Raw genomic sequence first — 22,305 nt, 5'->3', positions numbered from 1 at the left:
CGAAGTATTTTCTATTCTGAGAAATTTATTTTCCTGCCCTTTGTGACATGTTTGGCTCTGGCCGGTATGTTCTGCTTGCATCCTGTGCTATTTTTAGTAATGTCGATTATCCTTCTCCCCACTTCTGTTGCAAAACAGAATGACATGTCTTTTTACTGGTACGTGCTACTTTCACACATGGTTTCAGTTTCAGCAGTGATTAAAACCAGATGGATCAGTCGTGTGTGAGGATTAGTTTAATCTGAGTGCTGCTGGGCTAATTGGAGTGAACTAGTGGATGTGTTTCTTCCTTTTTCTTATGCACGTGAATGAGTGTGTCATTTTAAATGGGACCTTGTCTTTCTGTTTCCCTCCTCGGAGAAGAGGCAAAAAAGGAGAACACATCATTTTTGACAGGTCTGAATTTGGTGATTTTCTTGGGAGAACTGTTTTCTCTGTAAGAAGCATTTCATGGGCTGTTTTGAGTGCATCAGCCAGGGACCTGCCAGAAACAGTGCTAATTCCAGGAGCATCAACGGACAGCAGAAGTCTCTGTTCAGAGCTTCCAGCAATGGCAGGGAGATCAGCCAGGTTCTGTGTTGACATAAGGTTTTTCCCCATCTTTCTGCAGAGTGTGTCCCATATTAGCCAAGCTCTAATCAGCATTAATAAATGCCAAACACATTTTCTGCTGCTGTGTGAGAAAGCTACCCAGAGTGGCTATTTATCACTCTTATTCACTCTGACCCAATCAGACCCACATTACCTGTACAGAAAATTGATCGGGAGGGGATAATTCTTTACAGCTTCTCATGAAAGAAACAGTTAATCATTTATCACCAGACTTAGTCTTGATGGCTGTTTACGACTCTTCCGCTCATGACAGTAGGAACACGTGGGGCCCCAGGAAGTACCAGGACTTGGAGAATATTTTGAGAAATGCTACTGTAGTGAGCGTGAGAGCCTTAAATGCAGGGTAGTTCATAGCATGATTTGTATCAAGTCTTGATCATTAAAACTAGTAGTAATTATAAGCTTCAGCACCAAGTCCAGACTGGACTAGCCGTGACCTCAGATCCAAACTAGTTGTCAGTGATGGGGCAGATCCAGGGTGGGTTTTGAGAAAATTCACAAGAGCATATCACAGCTAACGTCATTTTAAAAGTACGGGATGCGAACTTTTCCTTGCTACTGTTGCCATTAAGGCAATGAATGGTTGGATGAAAGTGCATTTATATGAATCACCTAGCTGTTTTCATTCTGTTTAACATTCAGGCTGTATAAGTTCTAATGCTCTGTCCATGTGCTATCTGTAAAGATAATTTTAATCATTAAGGCAACCTTTACCTTAAGATGATTTAGCTTCTTGTGCTCTTTCTTTTTAGACTCCCCTGACTATATCAGTTGCCTTAATAAAAGATTTAATTTCTGTTGACAAATTGTAGTTCTATTAACCTAAGGACTAAGGATATGACTAAAAACATTAAGAGAAATAAACCCTTATTTTTAGGGAAGAATAAAAAGGAAGGCATCTTTGAATAAAGCCTTCTTTAATAGTTTTTAGAACTCCATTCTAATACAAGTGCTCAAGGACATAATTTGCAATATATTTAACAGCAAGTAGAGTCTCTTCACAGGTTGGCTTTATCTGAGATTCAGGAAGAAGGAAACCATATCTACCAGTGTCTCGGAGCTCAAAAGTGAAAGAGTATTTGATGCCTTCATCGTAAGCCCAGTCATCAGAGCCCCCTGCAGCAGGATCTGTTGATAAAGTAATAAAATAAAGGTTAACTGGAAAAGTGTGGCTGCACATTGAAATGTGATATACTTTGGAGTCAAGTCACATAGCCAGAAATGTAGAAAGAACAGATAAAAAGGCATACTCAGTGAATTGATTGATTTACCCTGCTCATGGAAAAGCTTCTGTCATTTTAGGCCATTTGTGAGTTTTGTTCCAGCCGATGCGTGCAAGCAAATGTAAACAAGCTAAAACGCTCCCTCCTTGTCAATATTGCAGGGAGACCATGGGAGGAATGTCTAAAGAACAGGAGAATGGCATGCTTGCGTGGCGTTGTTTAGAAAGATTTGATATCAGAAGCAATACCCTCTCACTGGCTAGCTTTTTGAGATTTGTGTAGATCTGAAAGAACTGCAGATCTGAGATATCAGCTCCATCTTTGTCTTCCTGACAAACAGTACCCTCCCTTTCCAGTACTTTGGTACAATGAAGGCAGTCTTTAGCTAAAGGGAGAGCCTCCAGAATTGCTAAGCATTACCAAAACATTTTTAAAGGAAAAATCTCCATAAATATTCTAAAAATTGGGAGAAACTGTTTTTTAAAGGGTTTTTTTTAATTATTTAAGGAAAGAGAGGAAAAAAAGATTAGGTTCCATATTTAAGTAAATTAAGAAGCCTTAAATATAGGAGATATTAAAGTTCTAGAAATCTAGATTTGGCAACCTCAGCTCAGCATTTGACACTGGAAAGGCCATAACCTGACAGCTGAGTTCCCAAGAAGGGTAGAAGGATGGAATTGTAATTAGTACATTTCTCAGACTGTAATGCTAAGTAATAGAAATAATTATCTGTGTTGCTAAGCTGTGGTTGAAGCCATTCTTTAGGATTCACATCATCTTTTCACTTTGACTTGGAGACACTGGAAATGCAGAAAATCTCAGGTCAGGATTTTTATGTTTAAATCTAAGCTGTGTGATTTAGGAATTCATGCTATGCACATGAATTCCTAAACACTTTACCATATCACTCTACCTTCCAGGGGGTCACACACTCCCTAGGATCCTTAAGGAATATATCATCCCATATTTCAGAAATGATAGATTCCATATATATACCTCTGAGTATATGCATGTGAAGAAAGAAGGGGACTACTTAGCAAGCGGAACAAGAATTACTAGAAAACTGCATTTGATAGGCTTAGTATCACGTAATATAGGTGGCTAGTATATTTAGGCCAGTACTTACAGATTGTTGTAGCTCCTGGGCCGTATGTATATTCAGTATTGTACAAGCTAGCCAGCTGTTCGGATGCAGCACGAGCAATGGAATTCTGTAGGAAGAGGAATGATAAATGCAGATTTACCGAAACTTTCGGAATGAATCTAGGCAAATACATTGTTGAACAAACTGAAAAGCCATGCTTGAGAAGTTTTTATTTGAAAACTGTTGTTCACCACTCTGACTAGATGTCAGTAGCTGACCAGGCACAGCTTGTCCTGTTGTTGTGAAAAGAGCTTATCAGTAAAGAGCTCGTTCTCTAAGCTTTAATGGAGTATAGTCCAGTCCGTGTATTGCTCTGTTGATGTACAGCCTGCTGTATAGTCCAGTACAGTTTGGATAGGTAAGGGGACAATAGGTAACAGGATTTTCTGTACTTAGAAGAAACTTGTACAAGATTAAAACTAAATAAGGAATCTTATTTAGAGATAAGAGAATCTTAGAGAATAGTAATAACTTGGTACAGTAAATTGCAAACATACAATAGGCTTTCTTTTCCTTCTATTCATGCAGCTATAAATTCAGAGTAGAGTCAGCTTAGTCAGTGGAGTCGAACACTGATACAAGTGGAAGCAGATTAAAGTCTTATAAATATTAACAGCCAGAAAAAGGCATAAATTACCTTGGAACCATATGTAGTCTCATTAATTTCAATTCATTTCCTGTGCACAGAAGGACTCATTCAACTCCCACTGATTTCAGCGAGGGCTGGATCAGGCCCATCGATAGTACTATGAAGCTTTGTATGTTTGCATTAAGGAAAATTACAGACTTTTCTCTGGAACGTGTGGCTTTTCCAGTTCTTCATTATACAGCATCTTGGTAATAAACCATGGAAACTATTACTAACAGATGATAAATATGAATGATTTTTGAAAGCAGATGTTCAGTATAAGGATAAGCAATGGGTTGCCATATCTTTCTTTACAGCTTGCAGCTGAATGCCGTACTATTCCAGGAATTTCCTCAAGCCCCTTCTTTCTCTGTAGGTTATACTCTGGCTTACTTCCCAGTGGAAAAATATATTGTAAAATATTCTCTGTCATCCTTATGCTTCGAGTGTTCCTGTGAATTACTTGAAAAGGCATATTGGACAATGTGTTTAGAAGCTCTTAGTTAAGCGAGAGAGCTTTCTCAGAAACGTCTACAAAACAACATCAAAATACATTTGCATTAGTACTGGCAGCCTACTTTATTGCAGAATTGCAAGTGTTTCCTCGTTCCCAAATGCTGGATTTTGAACATCCTAAAATTATGGGAGTTTGCTGTAGGAATTTTTGGTCGTTTAGCATGTTTAGTTAAACAAGGCAGAGCAAAAAGTATTTGAAGCTTGTCCTTCCACCTAAAACATTGGCTGTACCTGAATATGGGGTCTGGTTTCCAGCCTCTCTATTGTCCAAACACAAGCAATTGTAGGGAGCATGTTGTTGCTTTGCATTTCACAGTCTCGGATTCAGAGCAACTAGGGGAGCTGTGCTCTCTCCAGTGTTGGGTCTTTTTGTTGTTGTTTGGTTGGATTTTTAATCCCTTAACAAGCTGATTTTTCTAAAATCCATAATAATTTTAAACACATGTAGAGGGAATTGTAGAGGTTGGAGACTACTGTAATCTGCAAGTGATACTTTGTTTCTTCAGTCATGTTTTGTTTATAATATATACCTTTAATCAGCAGCTGAGATTAATTTAATGAGCAGCTGTCAGTCTTCTCGTAATAGTAAATAAATTTTTAAATGTAAACTGATTCTTCCTCTTTTCAAATATGTGGAAATTAAATTTGTAAAGATAGTCTGATACTATGTGTGGACTTGTTGGTAGCTAGTATTTGGTCTCTCTTTAGTAAACTGCATGGTAGGGACAATAGAACAGCCCAGCTGCTCTTTGGGAAGCATAGGGCATTCCTTTCACTCAGCTGCCAAATGATGGCTTTAAATCATACCAGAACAGATACCAGGAAAAGTATGTCAGGAAATCTTTTTACCTGAGGGATTTTTTTTTATTATTGACCAGGAAGTTGTAAAAAGAGAGATCTGTAGAAAGAGCAGTTGAGATTTCCAGCTGTTAAGAGCCTGGAATCCAAATAAACAACTTCCTCAAGCTCTCCAGGTTGGAGATCATGGTAGTATTTTAAATGACCCTCTCTAAGTCAAAAACATGAATGAGCATTTATGACTTCATTATGAAATGAAACTTTATCAGAAGTTTTTATATCTGATTTTTTTTCTTTTAAGGGACTCTCTACCATTTCCTTTCCTAATAGATTTATAGTCCAAAACCTAAAGGTAAAAAAAATATATTCAACTTTAGTTCCTATAAAGTCACCTCTTAATATTGTAATATAAACCAGCAGGAATAATAAAAATTAAGTAAATACTTGTAAGTATAAATACAAAATATGAGGATTTTAAATAGCACAATTACTCAAAACCATCCTTAAAAAGGAAATAACATGGAGATTTGTGCAGAGGTATATCAACAATGCCCAACATTTGCCAAAAGGGAAAGTGATATTTAGCTTTTGAAAAGTGGTTTGGATTTTCAAGCCTGTATGTTATTTGGAATACAGCTGCAAGGAGAAACATCACTATCTTTTTGATTTTTGAGGATACTCTTTACTGTTGAGTGGTTTTCTAGATACCTTTGCACAACTATCTCACCTGAACAGTTGTGGTTTGTTTGGAGGTTGGTTGGTTGGTTGCTTGGTTTTTTCCTAGTGTTAAGAATCCCTCTCTTGCAAGGAAAATTTTGCTGAGAGTTATAGTAGCAGAGAAACAACTGGTGTCCTAAAGTCCTAGTAATAACTCCAAATTAATACCTTGTAACCAGGAGCTTCTGACTTGCAGCTGAACTCGCAGAGCTGGTCATTTCAGCAGAAGGCAGTATTCCCTGTGCTGATCACCCATCTGTGTTTACACAGCAATTACTAATATTTTGCTTGATCTTGTGTATAGAGTGCGTGGGCCAGTGAGGCAGCAGACTTGTGTTCTCAGTTGCCATTATCTTACATAATTCACAACCTCTAAACATATTTTTTTCAGTTATTAGCTTTTAATGAAAGATATGTTACTGGCCTCTCATTCTCATCACATCTGGAGGTTTAAACTAACAAGATGAATTATCTGGCTAAGCATCTTCTGTGTCTTAATAGGTAATTTTTTGGGGAGCATCTCCCTCATTTTACTCTTGTATCATCAAGCTAGATTTGCCAGCAATTGCGGCTGTTTAGAAACACTTCAGGGATGATGATTATGCAGCTGCTGCATGTGGACAACTCCCTTTGCCATCACAGTCTGACAATGATCTGGAGAAGCCTTTTGACTGGACCTCTTGCTCTCTTCCCTCACTGGACTGCAAACTGATTTGCCCAAGGCTGAAAACTGTATTTTTCACTTCACCTTGGTCTCATGTGCTACTTAAGTGACCCTCAACTTCCTTTGTAATGAAAGTCTGAAAACGTGGTATTTGCAAAGTTAGCTTTAGCCAAGTGAAGCTAAACTTCTGAGGCTTCTTGTTTTGCCAATAAAAACAGACTCCCCTCAGAAGAGTCCATGACTGATGTGTAATTTAGTTCACTATTCAGTTGTTGCTCATAGTTAAGAATCTCCCCCAAGAGTCCAGGGAATCCAGCCAAGTGGAGGATGTTAGTATGATGGTTCTTTTTTTCTTTGCAAGCCTATTCCTCTGTGGCAGTCTCACAGAGCATTTAAGAAACCGATCCCTGGTGAGAGGGTTTCCAGTGTGACTGGGTTGAGGTGAATGTGCCCTACACCTGTGGGAGACTCTGAGTCAGATTCATACAGGAGCTTCATCGTGAAGATGCTGCTATGAAAACCATCCTTTTCACAATTATAAGACTCAGTACAGAGCAGTTCTGTTGTGGGACATCTGTTGTGGCAAACTTGGTAGAGGAAGTGTTAAGCCAATTCCAAATATTGCTTTTCTGCCCACTTTCCTGTTTGTTGTGCTTCCCAGTTGACTTTATCAATATTTACAAGTAGTAACAAGTAGTACAATCACAGGAATTTGCAAGAGCATGGATACAACAACAATGTCCAAGTCTCTTAGATGATAGGATTTTTGCTGTTCAAAAATTCTTGTCTTCATATATCTTAAAAACCTTCAGGAATAAAGTCAGGAGTGAAAAGACTTCACTCCCAGACATCAGGTTAAATAATCAGACTGATATTCACAAAGTCATGCTATATATTTGAAATTCACTCTTTTTGCAGCTGCACAGACTCTGGGCATATCTCCACTTTCTACTATATCCTATTTTCAGCACTCAAGAGGAAATGAAATGCTAGACCAACCCAATATGCAAGGTGAATTTCCGTGAGCTTAAACAATAACCAATGTGGCCAGTATGCCTTCAAGTAATACGAACTGAAATCCTGTGTCTAGAAAATTATCTTGGATTGTAAATTAATATTGTATACTGCGGCCTGCCAAACTGTAATCTGACGATGAGTATGAGCTGGCTGCAGACATGTATTTGGCGCTGAGTTTGTTGTTTAAGTGAGAGATGGAATTGAATCTGGGAAGGAAGGAAGGGCATGATGCACATTCCTCTGCTCTATCAAATCATAGTTCAGAGCCAATTCAATTACAAACAAGAATTGATAAAGCTAGATTTGTCTGCTGAAAATGAGGAAAGCATGGGCCAAAATATGAACTGATTAAAAAATATAGGCTGAACTATTTATGAAAAATGTGATTAAATACAGAATTCTTTATTGCAAGAGGACAAAAATGTGAATAGTAAAATAAAGATGAAAAGAATCTTTTTGGGGTGTGGGGAGATACTGATCTTGCCAAACACATTTTTTAATTGTGAAAAGCTAATGCTCCTATTCTCTGTAGGAGATGGATTCAAGTGTGTGTTCTGTGTGCAGGGGAACACTCCAGGGTATTGTGAAGAATGAGTCAAGAGAGGATTATGAAGCAGGCAAAATGTGATTCACCAAAAGGAGTACATATTTCTTTCAGGGTGTCATCGCAAGAATATTGTGTAACTTCTGAGAAATTCCTGACCTAGATTTTCCTGTCTTGGGTGTTTTTATTTTTGTTGTTCAAGTATTGTTTGGATTACAGTGAAAGTTTTGTGCAACACCCTGGGGGCAGGGGGGAGAACAAAACAACAACCCTGAATGAAGGGAGAAAAGTTTTGGGAAAATCCTTGTGAGCTGTAGGGTTGAGATCCTCTTGCATCTAAGGAGAAGAGTGGGAAGTTGTGGGAAGGGACATACGTGACTTTCATCGTGTTTTACACCCCAGGACAAAGGGTGGTTGAGGGATAGTTCTAATCCCCGACTCAAAGTAAGTTACAGTAACTTTGAGGTTGTTCTGATTTGCTATAGTAATGCAGTGGAGCATAAACGATGTCTGGGATTCTCAGAGTGCCCTGTTCTACCTGAGAAACCAAAACCAGAACAGTTTTATGCCTTCTGGTGATTTCTTGAGGCTGTGAACAGAAAAGGTCTTTTGAGTCCCAAGGACACGCTGTTCAGTACGCTTCCAGGAAAGGAAGGTACAAGTGTTCTCTAGATCTTTCTCTTCTGCAGGCTTAGTGTCTTCAATCTCAAATTATGCAATTTTTGTGTCCTCCTATATCTCAGACACTGGAATGCAGCATAAACCCCATGGTATTATGCTACCTTTAATTAAATACAACAGAAAAAAATGCTGTTAATGACAAGCAGACATGTGAGGTTTTGTTTAAGCACATGTCCAGTTGCTCACTGAAAGAGATAAGAAATTGCAACTATATTTCCTTTAATTTATTAAATCTGTCAGAGTAAAAATAACATCTAAGATAAGATAATGGCACTATAAATTTTGCTGCTTCATTTGCAAAATGATTTATGATCCTTTTATTTGCCTAAACAATTTCTATTAAAAGTCGAGATTCTTATTCTTCAGCATTTCTCTAAATTCTAAATCTAGACAGAACTTTTAGACATGAAACACAATTGGCATACAAAATAATACCTCTTTTGGTAGCTGCCTCATTTCAAGTAAGTACAATTGTTGATTGAAAATCTTAAATTTTCTTTAGTCACAGTGTTTTAGTTATTTGAAGTAACCTGAAAAGCTGCACTTTGGAACCTGATCAAGAGCCTGTTGAAACCAGTTTTTCTATTTAATTCACTGACATTGGAGTGAATTAAGCCCTTTCTGTTTAATTATCCCAACTAGAGGCAATGTTGATTGGGTGATACTCTGATCTCATTCTCCAAAAGAAGGATTTTTGGCAAGAAGTCTTCCCTTGTTAAAATCAGATCCTGCACAAGTTGAACACCTCTGGAATCCTGCTGTCTTTTTGTTGGGATCACCAATAGAGGAAATATTTTCCCCTAATTAAGACGTGAAAAACATTCATAAGGTCACCTTGTCATGGTGGTGAGATTTGTGATTGCTTTGTAGTGGAAAATAATGGAACTCCCTCTGGGATCAGTGTGCCCGATTTAAAATATAGGATAAAGTGATGTTGGAAAGACTAACTTACAAAGCGAAATCAAATGGTTGAAGAGAAATATGTAGCCTGCATTCCTGAGCTAAATATTTTTTATGCTGAATGGTAATGGCAGAATTGTCCTCTATGGCAGGAAAGAAGAGTTTTTATTCATAAAAATTGTAGAACCTTAGTATGGGCACTTCATTAAATTTTACTGTGTATTAGAATAGAACTCTGCTAATATAAATTTTTAATTTAATAAAAGAATTAAAAAACCTAGAAAAGCATATAGGTTCTTCTTATTGTTAAGGACTGTTTTAATAATGAGCTGTCAATGTAAATTTTTTTCTATTTAATACTGTGAGAAACATGCTGTACTTTAGTTATGTTTCATCACATTTGCTATTGATTCAAAAAATTGGGCAGAATGTCATGCAAACTTTTAACACATGGGAACTTTGTGATCTCGACAACAAAGCAGCTTCAAGGGTTTTGTGTTATTACTTTAGACTGAACTGCAGTGTGTGAAATGTGGAGCTTTTGTGAAAACTGAAGACAAGAAATTACTACAGTTTCCTGGAATAATTACAATTTAAAATTTCTGGAATACAAATTAGGAAAACAAAATCTTCATCTAAATTTCATCCTCTTTTTTAAGCTATAAAAAAACCTAACAAGAAACTTCACTGTTGGCCCCAGTTTGTATTTGTGCTTCAGAATCATGACATCTATTTGGGAGCACTCATAAATCTGTCAAACCTTCACAGCAGAGCAACACACATTGTTGTTGCCTTGGACTTTTGGCAGCATCCAGGAAAGAGGGGGAATCAAGATTGGTTTGTTTTGTTTTTCTATGTTGTTTTCCCTGCCAACAGCTTCTAATTGCTAATATGCCTGAGAACTGAAGTAATTTTGTTATTCATGATAGTTGATTTTTGGCCTTATAAAACATTTACAAATTTTATACACATTTAATAGATTTAACCTCTCTCTCTGTTTTTAAGGATTAAAAAAAAAAAATATCTGTTCCAGACTGTTGTTATCGTACTTAAATGGTGTTAGGGTGTGGCCTTTCTCTAGGATGAATAAAAGAGGCATTGTCCTTTAAAACACCACATTCATTCTCTCCTCTTCCAAATAAAAGGTGTGTTGGAATCCAGGCCTGTTTAGAAAGGCCTCAGAACCGAAACTTTTTACCTGTTTTATAGCTAACTGCTTTTAATTATACCTTTGACAAAAACTGCCTCGTTGTCCTGAACCTGTATCAACAGGGGTTTCAGCGTTTTATTCAGGGAGAACTACGGGTCGGTAGGAAGTGGCAGACAGAGATCCTTGTCTGGTGCTGACACCAGTTCAGTCATTTCATAGTTATTACAATCTATCAAGCTGTTAGCTTGACTTACGGGGCGTAATGTTTCTATGTAGTGTGTTAAAGCTCCATACACAGCAACCTCTTGAGTCAGGGCGAAGTGGCGCTGCACAGCTATACAGATTTCTGTATAGCATGACTGGAAGACAAACCTGACCTTGTGGCAAATTCATTGTGTATGTGGAAATTAAATAAGGCTCTTGAGTTTATGCTGTGCTTGAACTATCTTGAAACCATCATGGTTTCCCTTGTTCTTGCTATGAGAGTGAAGTATTTTCAAAAACTGGCAGTACAGATTCTTTCCAGATGTTAAAGAAACTGCTTGAAGTTAAATGGACCTCAACAGCAAGCGATGACTTTTACTGATTCTTTTCATTATGCCAAAATGACAAAGAGACTTACCAGTTCCTCGTAATTCGATGGTAATTTGTAAGCATACGAATAAGGAAACAGCAGCAGCTGGGAATAGGAGTGAATCGTCAAGTATGCCTTGATTGTAGAAAGATGTTCACGAATAAAGTCAGCCAAAGCCTTGGTCTCCTTCTCAGACTCGGGTGCAGAGCCACAGTACGTGGAATCACAGGGGGATTTTGAGGCCCCAAGAGCTGGGAAGAAAGGTGAATTTAATGAGTATTTACTGAAAAAAGTTGGTTGTTAGGAGAGTCATGTTACACCGCTTTTGTAGATAAGCCTTGGAAATCCTACTGACACACGTGCCATACCAGAGGAGAGACTATGATATTGCATAGTTAAGACACTGGGCAACATGACATAGCATTAAATAAATATGCCCTGTACAGTGTGCAAGGTTGGAAGAACATGAGCATTGATGTAAAGCCCTGCATTATGTGATTTGGGATATTGATTTGCTTCAGTGCGAACAGCCCTCTCCTTGCATATCTCCCCCATTTCTAGGATGCTTCCAGGAAACAGCCAGGTGGAAGCCACTCAAAAGAGACTCCTCTCCACTGAGGGAAACCAACCAAAATAAATTATTTCGGTTTCTGTTCTGAACTCACAGAAGGCTGTGTGTGTATATATGTATACATGTGTGTAAGTGTGTATGTGTGTGTGTATACATATGCACACATCTGTTTGTGTATATATGTTCATAGAAGTAGCCATACTGCTGACGCTTGTAGCCTAAGTCTGTTTTTTGCCCTAAACTGCTCCCAAAATTGAACACAAGCTACCTTACAATGCTATAATGGTGGTCTTCATTCAAGCTTGAGCTGGACCAACCATCAGGTAGGGAAAATCCATAATTTGGCATCTGGGCTATTGCACCTCTGTATGATTGCTTGCAGCTATTGTTAGGAGACACTTACTGCACCAGCCAGCATCAAAATTCCTGTTGGGATCTGTACCAATGCAACGGCTACCAGCATTTTTAGAGCGTGTTTTTCTCCACATGCGGTCCTGAAATAGAATGGTGACGCATAGATCAAAACTAAGAGAAAGTGCTAACAGTTGGCTTTTCCACCAACACTCTTCTTGAGTACTTACATTTGTCCAAGTGTAAACGTAACCATCAATATTAAGAACAGGCAAAACGTAGAAGTCCAAGCTGTTGAGAAGTGTGGTCATGACAGTATCTTTTCCATAGGTCTCAACAGCCTAGTTGGAGTAAAGTAGAAAAAGCTGATGATGCCTTCATAGATCTGTATCTCCTGCGTCTATTTAAAGGCCTGGCTCTGGATCAGGAATTAATGAATGTGGTGGACAAAGTCATCCAGGTCATTCCACCACGTGAGGTGGCAGCTCTGTGATTTTACATATACTTAGAGGATTTTCACTGACTCAAACCATGTTGCTGTTAGAAAGCCATCTCATTCTGGTAGATAAATTATATGGTAAAGAAATGTTGATTTTGAACAGGATAATAAATCACTGGAAAGAGATTTCCATCTAATAGTTTCTTGCTCAAAGACAGATCAAAGTTCCTGTCCATATATTCTCCCTACATCCTGTGACCTTAAGGGTTTGAGTTTAATTTATGTGAGAAGGAAAAGTTATTATTCCTATTTTTATATCTGTTGTGCAGAGAAATTTCATCAATAACCAAAATTATAGAGAATATTTCCAAAGAACATCCTTACACATTTTCAGTCATAATGCTGTGGATGCACATATTCATAGGGAGGCAGATTTTCTCCTGCACTTTTCCAGACACATACATTGAATAACAAACATAAGAGCTTCTGCCATAAACATGTATGTTCTGATTGTTCATGGCCTGGCACTTTGTGTGCTTGTTCACAGATTTGTATCAGTGTTGAGAGAGCATGCAATGATCACGGAAATTTGCTCTAAGAATTATGTTGCACCCATGTTTCCTTTACACAGACCTAAAGAACCACACAGGGAGCAATGCAATGGAGAAAGGCATATATTGTCCTGTAACTAGCTAGTGGGAAGGTTGGTTGTAGAATCTAGACAAGCAGTTTTGGATTACTAGAACTTACTTTTTCCTGTTTTGTTGGGTTTTAATGCTTTTTTTTCTCTTTTTTTTTTTTTTTTTGAGATACATATAAAAATGCACCTTGCTCATGTTTTTCTCTAGGTTGTTTTTTGGTTCTTTATGTCTAGAAGCAATCTCAAGGGAACCGCTGATGACGCTTAGAGGACTGCACTTTTAAAGCACTTCTGCCTATCCATGCTTGGATCCACTGAGCAGAGCCACTGCTGGTGTCAGCTACACCCATGAATTAAGTGGCCAGACAGTGAAAATGACAGCTGTAGTGACGTGAATTGCTAAGAGAAAAATGGTAGCGCGTACTGTCTGCAGTCTTATTAGGATATAATGAAATCACGTTCCCATTGACTCCACTGAGATGTCACTTTCAATTTCCACTGTTCTCTACACAAAACCGCATGGCTGGCTGATGAGATTGAGATTATACTTGCCACCAATGTTTCTGCCAGCATGGCTCACTCACATACTTTGGCTTTCTTTTACCTGGGTTTTAAATCCCAGCTGCTGCTTCTGGGTTTGTCGTGGGGTTTTTTTGTTTGGTTTTTGGTTGGTTGGTTGGTTTGTTTTTTAGATCTTCAAGCAGGAATTCTTACAAAATTTGAGATTCAGTCAGTGAGTTGTTCTGCTAAATTGATCGATCTCCCCCCCCCACTAACCCACAATAGACCTCTTCTCTGTAGAGAAGACTGTGCAGCATTTATAACTCCCACCTGCTTTGTATTGGTGGTGAGGAGAAGGAAAAGACAAAGGAGACAAAATTGTTTAATTCAAGGTCTGAAGTATCCCAGCCTGAACTGAAGCTAATTTCACCTGTGCAGCTCTTTCCTGAATATGGTTTCGTGTTTTAGAAACCATTCTGTACAACTTTAAATGGCAGCTCAAAGCGATGTATATGCATTTCCCTCTTCCTGAGGGGAGTTTAGGGAGCTTCGTCTGTAGTCTTCCTCCTCTCTTGGGTACATTTCCTCAGTGCAGTCTGTGCTTAGCTGAGGGTAGGTTTCCACCCTCTCTGTTGCCTTACTGAGTAAAGCTGGTTGCAGGGAATACAGCACCTGAGGCTGTAGGAAGGCAGCTGTTCCGACATGCCCTTGAATTCCCTTGTTCCTACTTCTTATGACTATGTAAAGAACTTGACTGTGTTTATAGTGTTACTAGACCTATTTGCTTGTCTCTCATCTTTCTCTGACTACAGGTGCAAAAAGCAATTTATAGACTGTGTAAGTAACCCTCGTAGTTGTCAGTACCTTTTACACATACTTTTAGGTAGGCTTAAGCTGCTGAAAGATTACAGGTCCAACCATTAAGATCTGGTTTAAGGTACACCCTAACTATCTGAGGTGAGAGAAGGGCTGTGCAGACAGGTTTTTTAGAGGTAAAAAGGCAATCTGCAGTGGCCTCAGCTCTTGCTGGTCACTTAAGAATTTTTTATATATAGTTGCATTTTGTAAAATATTTTTTCATCATTAAGCTTACTGACTTCTTTCACAAACCACTGGCAGAAAGCAGGGGAGATCCATTCTCTTGCATGGAAACCGCAATCGATAAAGATGGCCTTCTTATTTGGACCACTTTTTCCCATCTAGGAAAAAAAAAAAACAACAAAAAACTGACGTCTTGAACAAAATAATTTGTATGCAGAACAAGTCAGCTTGCTGACCTAAAAAGTCAAACTTTATACAAATATAGCATTCCTTGATTAAATGGAAATCTATGGAATGCTCTCAGCTGTAGCTGAGCATGATATTCAAGCTAAAACAATAGACTCTTAATAATTTAATTTTTATTAATGTAGATAAGCTTCCCTCCACCCCAATTATTTGTTTATTCTGCACTGTTGATTTATTTCTTGTAGTGTCTCTAACAGTTGATCTTGTTTCCTTGAATGATATATTATTGTAAATGCTTATGCAATTTTGGGCAAGTAATCTTTATCCTTTCACCTTTATTTAAGTCATCATATCTTATTTATTCATAAGTGTTATGCCAAAAAATTATATATGATGAAAATACAAACAAATTGGTTGTCTATTGATAGAGGCACTGACATTTATAGATCCTTTTAGAGTAAATGGGTTTACAAACAACAGATGGAGAGAACATAAAGGTAGATGATCATTCAAATAGCTCTCAGGAGTGTGGTTGAATTTGTATGTCTGAACTTCTAATAATTCATTATGCCCCTTTTTTTTAAAAAAAAAGAAAACCACAAACATAAAAGGTGAAAAAAATCATAGTAGTAGTGAACAAAATGTATTAGGTTTTCTGCAAAATGTATATTACTATCTTGGCATCATTGGTGGTTTAATAGACGTCATAATCTTGTGGAGGTTAATAGAGGAAAACAGTCTGGCACAAAGAAATCAAAGCACTTACTTTGAGAAGGTACATTGGCCGTCCTTCATATGTTTCCCCAATTACACTGCGAGAGACCAGGTCTGGGTTCTGAGCAGCAATATCAGCAGTCCAAGCAGCTATCTGTTTAATAAGGAGGTTACATTTACCGATGTCTCTGTCCTCAGGTCCCGAGTAATTAATTCACAGACTTCAAGCCAGAATGGTCCTTCTGAGCATCTAACTTGACCTAATATTTAATACAGTTTGTAGATTTCCAAGAATTATTTCCTACTTACACTAGAGCTATATGTCTGAATTAAGATTTTCTAGTATGAATTTATCTAAACCCATCATCCGAGTATGGCTGGTGGATTACAAAACCCTTTGAATGCTAACTCTATCTAGTTATGACCTTGTCAACCCTTAAATTCTCTTAACAAAAGAAAACTGCTTTACTTGTTAAGCTAAGTAGATTGAATGCCTTAAATCTTCTACATCTAAAGTTTTTCAGTTTCATGGCTCTTTTATTCATCATCATTCTTGAATTACAGACAGTAGTGCTGGACAGGGACTTGTAGGAACAGTCCACCAATGCCAGATACAAAAGAAAGAAAATCTCTGTCAATGTATTTATTATTTAAGGGAAGTAATAACAGCCTTTATCATCTTAATATTGAAGCAGATTCCCTTTGTAACAAGTGCCTTCAGAAGCTCACAAAAAACTTGTCACATCCACTCAGAAAAGCATTTCATGCCCAAATAACTATGAACTAAGAAAAAGACAGGAGGCAGCAGACAGATCTAGACAAACTGGCAAGGAAATACTAGACATAATGGTTGACATTAGGGATATTGGCGGGTTTTGCATGAAAGTCAGAGGAGCTTTTGTGCTTATTTTTAAATAGCCTTGTAAAAGGAGACTTTTTTTTTTTTTTAGGAGAGTTCTGGTGGAAGAAAATTTATTAGTTCTGTATAAATGCTTATAGATACCACCTGGAGAGGAAATATACAATTTTTCTTACTTGAAGATTTAACAGGTGCTTAGTAGGCAATGATTGGCACAAAAAAGAAAGATTTTTGCAAGGAAAGACATGAAAGGGAGATTTGAGTACGAGGACTGTGATGCAATGGATGGTAAGGAACCACTGCAAAGGAAGAGTGACGTGGTCAAGATTACCTGTTAGGAAAAATGAGCATAGCTGTGAAAAAAGGAGGGAGGAGGGGAGACGTTATGGTGGAAGATGAAGAGCTAGAGTTGGGGCAGGGAATAGAAGCAGGTTTTTAGCAGAGGAGATGGGAGAAGGAGTGTAAAGGAAAGAGCAAGCTAGTAGTGAAGCATGTCAGCCTGGTCGTTGGATTTATGCCAGAGTTTCTTTGCAGCACCGGGAGCAGAAGTAGAAGAAATAGGTGTAGGGCGATGAGTTATAAAGATTAACTCAGTAATGAGCAATGAAGGAGAAGAGGAAGGAGAGTTTGGAGGAGTTATATTAGTGGGTGGAACAGAAGAGGAAAAGGGAAGAAGGCTGAAAGCATGTCAGAAGCCATTTTGACTATAGAAGCAAAGGTACAGAGCTGATAATGTGGCAAATTTCTAGACTTTACCGTTTCCCAGTTGTTGTACTTTTCATAGCTGTGTCCGGCTGTGCGAACTTTGCTGTCAAACTGGGCATCCAGTGCAGCCTGCAGATTGTCAATCAGAACTCTGCAATAAGGCACCATGAAAAGTGTAAAGAGAAACATACAATTTGGTGGCAGGAAAGTAAGCACCAGGTAGACATTTCGGGATCTTCCTGGAATTAAAGCCACATGGATCGTGAAGTGAAATTTGGGGGGTTGCTTTATGAATTTGAAAACAACATAGGTTAGGTTCCAGTTTCAACTTCCTGCCTCAACCTTGCTGCCAGAATGATCAGGGAGCAATAGCTTCCTCCTAATTAGCACCTGCCTACTTACTCCCATCCTAACAAACCTGCAGGGTGGCAACAGTTTGCTTTAGAAGAATGGCAGTGCTGAGACAGAGTCTGTGTAGAAAATGAGCCCTGGGCTGACCTCATGTTGCCAGATCGCCTCTGCCTCAACAGGAAAAGGGCGCGCTCTTGAATTTAAGGCACTGGAGGACACTCACATGCAGCAGAGATGTTTGCCTGATGAAATTATGTGTCAAACCAAGCTTCCAAAATTTGGGTGTGGTTTTGCAGGGGCATTATCCATCCTCCAAGCTACATGTGAGGTGGGCTATGAAAGTAGAACGCACAATGGCAAGAAAACCCCAGCATCCTGTCTGGATTGGTGTGATGTCTCCTGTCCATCTTTCCCTGGGGCTGACACAAAGGCACAGCTCATCGTTGAGGACCTTTTGCTTATATTTCAACCTTGGCTATCAAAAAATGAAGTCGTCTTGTTTTTCCAGTGCTTGTCTTAACATTCTTAAAAATCTTACACATCCAGGATATGTCCTTGATCATTTGTGATTTGGATAGAAGAGCAGGAGGCCAGTTTGTGAGGCAGCATCAGCCTTCAGAACGGTGTAAATAACTACATTGACATGATGTCATGGCACTTGCAGCTGCACTTCAAAAGAATTGTAACGGCTTGAGTTGTCACAAGGACACTCCACTCAAGTTTGTCAGGGACGCCTTCCAGACATTATGGCCTTTGTTGAAATCAAAAGATTTGTGCATGGACCTGAGGGAGCATGAATATTATAGGAAAAACTAACATATATAGAATAACTCTTCTTTTGCCACAGAGGAAATTCCACTGAAATTGGATTCCTGTGCTCGATGTGGGCTGTGGCATTATTGAAAATTATTTCTTTTAGAATGTTTTTTAGATTCTGTTCCCCCAGTGGCATCCAAACCAGACATGGTTAACATGAAGCCAGTAAGGTTAGGGATGGATTATCTTTGGATTTAGCAGATCATAAAAGTTGATGAGAACTGTGTGGTGTCCAATGCAGGACTTTGGTGGCAACAACAATGGGGCCGAGAGACAAAAACTCTCCACTCAGCCAAATGAAGTCATGAGAATTTGATCAAGTAACACTCACTTTCAGTGTCTGAGTACATAATGTTGACAAAATATCCATTACACATCAAAGAAGTCCAATCAAGCTGGGCCGAGCCAATTTGCAAAGCTCAGGTGGAGCTAAAGGAGTAATGAAGAGAGACAGCCCCACTCCATTCCAGCCCAAAGTCAACTTCTCATCCTGGATTAATGCTTGCATAGTGATTGGAAGATATGAAGTATAAGCAGTTGCCTGGTCCTGCTCTTTCCTCCTTACCCTCCCATTAGTGCTACTCACTACAGTGCTTCTGTTCTCAGGGATGCATAATGTGGCAGTGTGGTCTATTCCTTCCACTTATGCTGCAGTTGTGTTCAGTCATGGAAACTCAGGGCTTTTTTACTTCTGGGTAATATACAAAATATTTAAGCCAATGAAGAGCTCTCTCTTTGGAGAAATCCTTGCAATGGAGCTGCTGTGTGACTCGAGTAAGCCCAAGACTGTCCTGGGAATCTGTTCTCCCCACTCCCTTGTCCCTTCACCTGGCAACTGTCTTCTCTTTGTCACCAGTTGGGGGTTTATGCCCCTCTGGCTATCGTTCTGCAGCTTAGAGAACTCAGTGGGGAGCCCCTCATGGTGGCCCTTGGGGCTCACCATTTTCTGGTTTCAGTTCCCTGATACAATCATGCAAACCCGTCTGGTGTACTTTTTGGCTCTTTCTAGATCTTTGCTGCATTTTGTCTTTAGTGGGAAATCTTTCTTGTCCCCTCTGTACTCCACCTTTGTGTACTGCAGTGAGCTTTGTCCTCTGAGAAGGTCCTGTTAGTAAGTCTTTGCTTCCTGTCTCTTACCTCTATCAACACTTCACCTTGCCCCTGTAAGGCAGAGCAGCTGCAGTCCATTTGGACTACCGTAGGAAAGCTGAGCCCGGTAGAGGCATCCACAGCAGGGATGAAGTTTGTGACAGGAAGACCAGTTGACCAATGTGAAAAGATCAAACATATTTTCCCTGATATTTAATCTCTTTCTATTCAAAATACAGTAGTGAGAACAAACTTACCTATACTTCACTCCACTTTCTTTCAAAAGATCTTCAACCTCAAAAGACTTGTCAGCTTCAACTCGGAAATCAACTTGCATTTTTGGCCTTACCAGTGTGACAGAGTCTGGCTGCCAAAAGTCAACCTGAAAGAGGGTCAAATGAATGAATAAATAAATAAATAAATACACGCATATGGCTCTGATTTTTGGGTGAGTGTATGCATGATCATGATATTGATTGTGATTAATATACTGAATTTCATTCCTATCCTATTACACTGACCCAACCTTGCTTGTGAGAAGTATCAACCTAAATTTTAACTGAAAATTGAGTAAGAAGATTTTATTAGGCCCTGCAATTCACATGGCAGAATTCAGGAGATGGCGGGGACAGTTTCACAAATGCCCGGTATTCTACGCCATCTGAGTGCATACAGACTTGTGAGTATTATAACTATGTTTACAACTTCTTTCGTTCTTTGCACACACGTCACTGGAGGTTTTTGCCTATAAGTGTTAGACAGAAAAGGACTCCTGACTTGGTAGCAGAGGGATGCTACATGAATACTTTACATAAATCAGCTAGGAAAGACTGTTATCTGTATGAGCGCTTTTAAGACTCAGTTCACTAAAGTTGGTATGAGGAACCTGTGCCTTCAAAAGATGTTTAGTTCAGAATGGGCAAACAATAGTGCTATTACTATTTCGCGTGTTTTTGTTGCAGTCAGCTTCCAGACCTCTGGATTTAGCGCCCTGTTAGAGGCGCCAGTGAAAGCAAAGCTGGTTTGCCAACCTAATGCCATTTCAACCTTTCATCTCATGAGTGTAAGGAAATCGGGGCTGGTGGGCATAGCCGACAACTATGTGTCTTCAAGTGAGATGACTATTCCAGGATATATATACTACTTCATCAATCCTGATTGATTGTGTTGTATAACAATGGTAGTTCAGGGATTTTTTCTTTGCTTAAAAGAAAACAAACAATCCCTTTATAGTACACACTTAAAAGGAAGCATAGTATATTAATTTTTTTAATACTGGCAGCACCATACCAACAGCATATTCTTCTACGGAATACTGGTTCAGCATGCTATACTAGCCTGTTCATTATAGTTCTCCACATCTGTACTTCATTAAAAATACCATCCTTTCATCCTACAGATAATGGTGTCTTTTTCACCAACAGCTATTTTGCAACATCAAAGCTGAAGAGAAATATTGAAAACACATTTGCTGTCTTTATTGTTTTTTCTCATGTCATTGTGTCATCATATATCTACATCAAGGTCAGTAAGAAACACGCAGCTTGGCTGGAGAGAAAGGAAGCTTTAAAGGAAAATCAGAGAAGATGACATGAGAGACTAGAGGCCAAAGAAAAGTTCAGTTTGTTGGGAGTATAGAATTTTAGATTATTTACATGAGCAAAGTGTTTTGCCTATAAAGGTAAGAGTTCTGCTCGTTGGAACTTCCATGTTTTATCTAATACATTCTTGAAAGCACCCCATACTGAATACAGCATTTCAGATTAATTTATCGTATTAATAAATTCTGGTGGGCACTTTGATATTCAGACTGGGTTAACCAGATTTTCTAGGAAGGTATTGAAATGTATTTGTACAGCTCTAGCTTTATCACCTTGTCCTGTCCCTTCTGAAGAAATACTCCAGCTGACTTGAATGCAATCAAGATTAGGTCTTTAATTCAGTAGCATGTTTGTTTGTTTGTTTTGTTTTTTAAAGATATATGTTAGTTGAAAAAAAGGAGAAATGTTCCTTTAAAATGCAATATAGCCCCTTCCCCAGGTCCTTTACCTGCATGTTGCTGGCAAGGGACTTGATGATTTCCACCTGCTCATCATTCTGTGGAATCACACGAAACACCTTCTGCCTGAAAGGGGAGAAAAAGATTGGATTTGAAACAGGTAAGTCAATTCAAAGGCTTTTGTTCATACAGAAGAAATTGTGCAAGTATGAAACCTGATGTCTGTTCTTACCCATCAAAGGCAAGATCCTGCAGGTGAGCAGAAACAGCTGCGGCACCTATGAGAACCAAGAGCGCCCACATTTTTTTTTTTAAAGAAAAAACCCCTCAGTTTTTCAGTTCTATGCTGCTTTTATAACCTGTTTTGTCCTGCTGTGTATCAATTATACACCAGAACAACCCACTGATCAACTGATAGATTATTCCCTTGGCCTTGTTTTATTTGCATACTATCTATAATGTGTGTTTTACTCTGCACCTGTGAAAACAGCTGAAAATCTCAAGGAGGGGCTGGCTAAAGAGTCTTGCTGCTCGAGCTGGCTAAACTCTTGATATCAGAAAGTGAATTTCATTTACTTTGTTTTTTTCTGTTGTAGGTGAATTTTGATTGTTTTTTTTTAAAGTTATTTGGTTGCTGGATTACAGACTTTATAATACTTTATTGTTACTTTATGTAATGGTAGATGTCTATCAGATGTTGCTGCAGTGTGACTGGTCTTAATCACAGAGCATAGTCCTTCTTCCTGGATAATATGGGGCTGGCTCTGACAAAGGAAGAGGAAACACAGTTGGGACGTACCAATTATCTTTTTTTTTTTTTTTTCCCAACAGAGAAGAAAAGTGCTGAACTTGTTCTTTGCTCAGTCACTTCACCG

General features: G+C 38.7%; 1 protein-coding gene across 1 annotated transcript; it reads right to left on the bottom strand.

The window, feature by feature from the left end:
- Positions 1-1,512: 1,512 nt before the first annotated feature.
- Positions 1,513-21,811, bottom strand: CPB1 (carboxypeptidase B1). Its single transcript, XM_054835678.1, has 11 exons — positions 21,663-21,811; positions 21,481-21,556; positions 19,689-19,813; positions 17,227-17,326; positions 15,664-15,765; positions 14,768-14,869; positions 12,321-12,431; positions 12,143-12,233; positions 11,217-11,419; positions 2,962-3,046; positions 1,513-1,740 (listed from the first exon to the last, which is right to left on the bottom strand). Exons 1-11 carry the CDS (start codon positions 21,731-21,733, stop codon positions 1,553-1,555), a joined length of 1,254 nt encoding a protein of 417 aa, XP_054691653.1. The 5' UTR covers positions 21,734-21,811; the 3' UTR covers positions 1,513-1,552.
- Between the last annotated feature and the right edge of the window lie 494 nt (positions 21,812-22,305).

Source organism: Grus americana, chromosome 9 (genome assembly GCF_028858705.1).
Source record: "Grus americana isolate bGruAme1 chromosome 9, bGruAme1.mat, whole genome shotgun sequence".
Classification (NCBI taxonomy): Eukaryota; Metazoa; Chordata; class Aves; order Gruiformes; family Gruidae; genus Grus; species Grus americana.
Note: the sequence above shows the minus strand (reverse complement) of the source record. Positions and strands in the feature narration are given on the sequence as shown.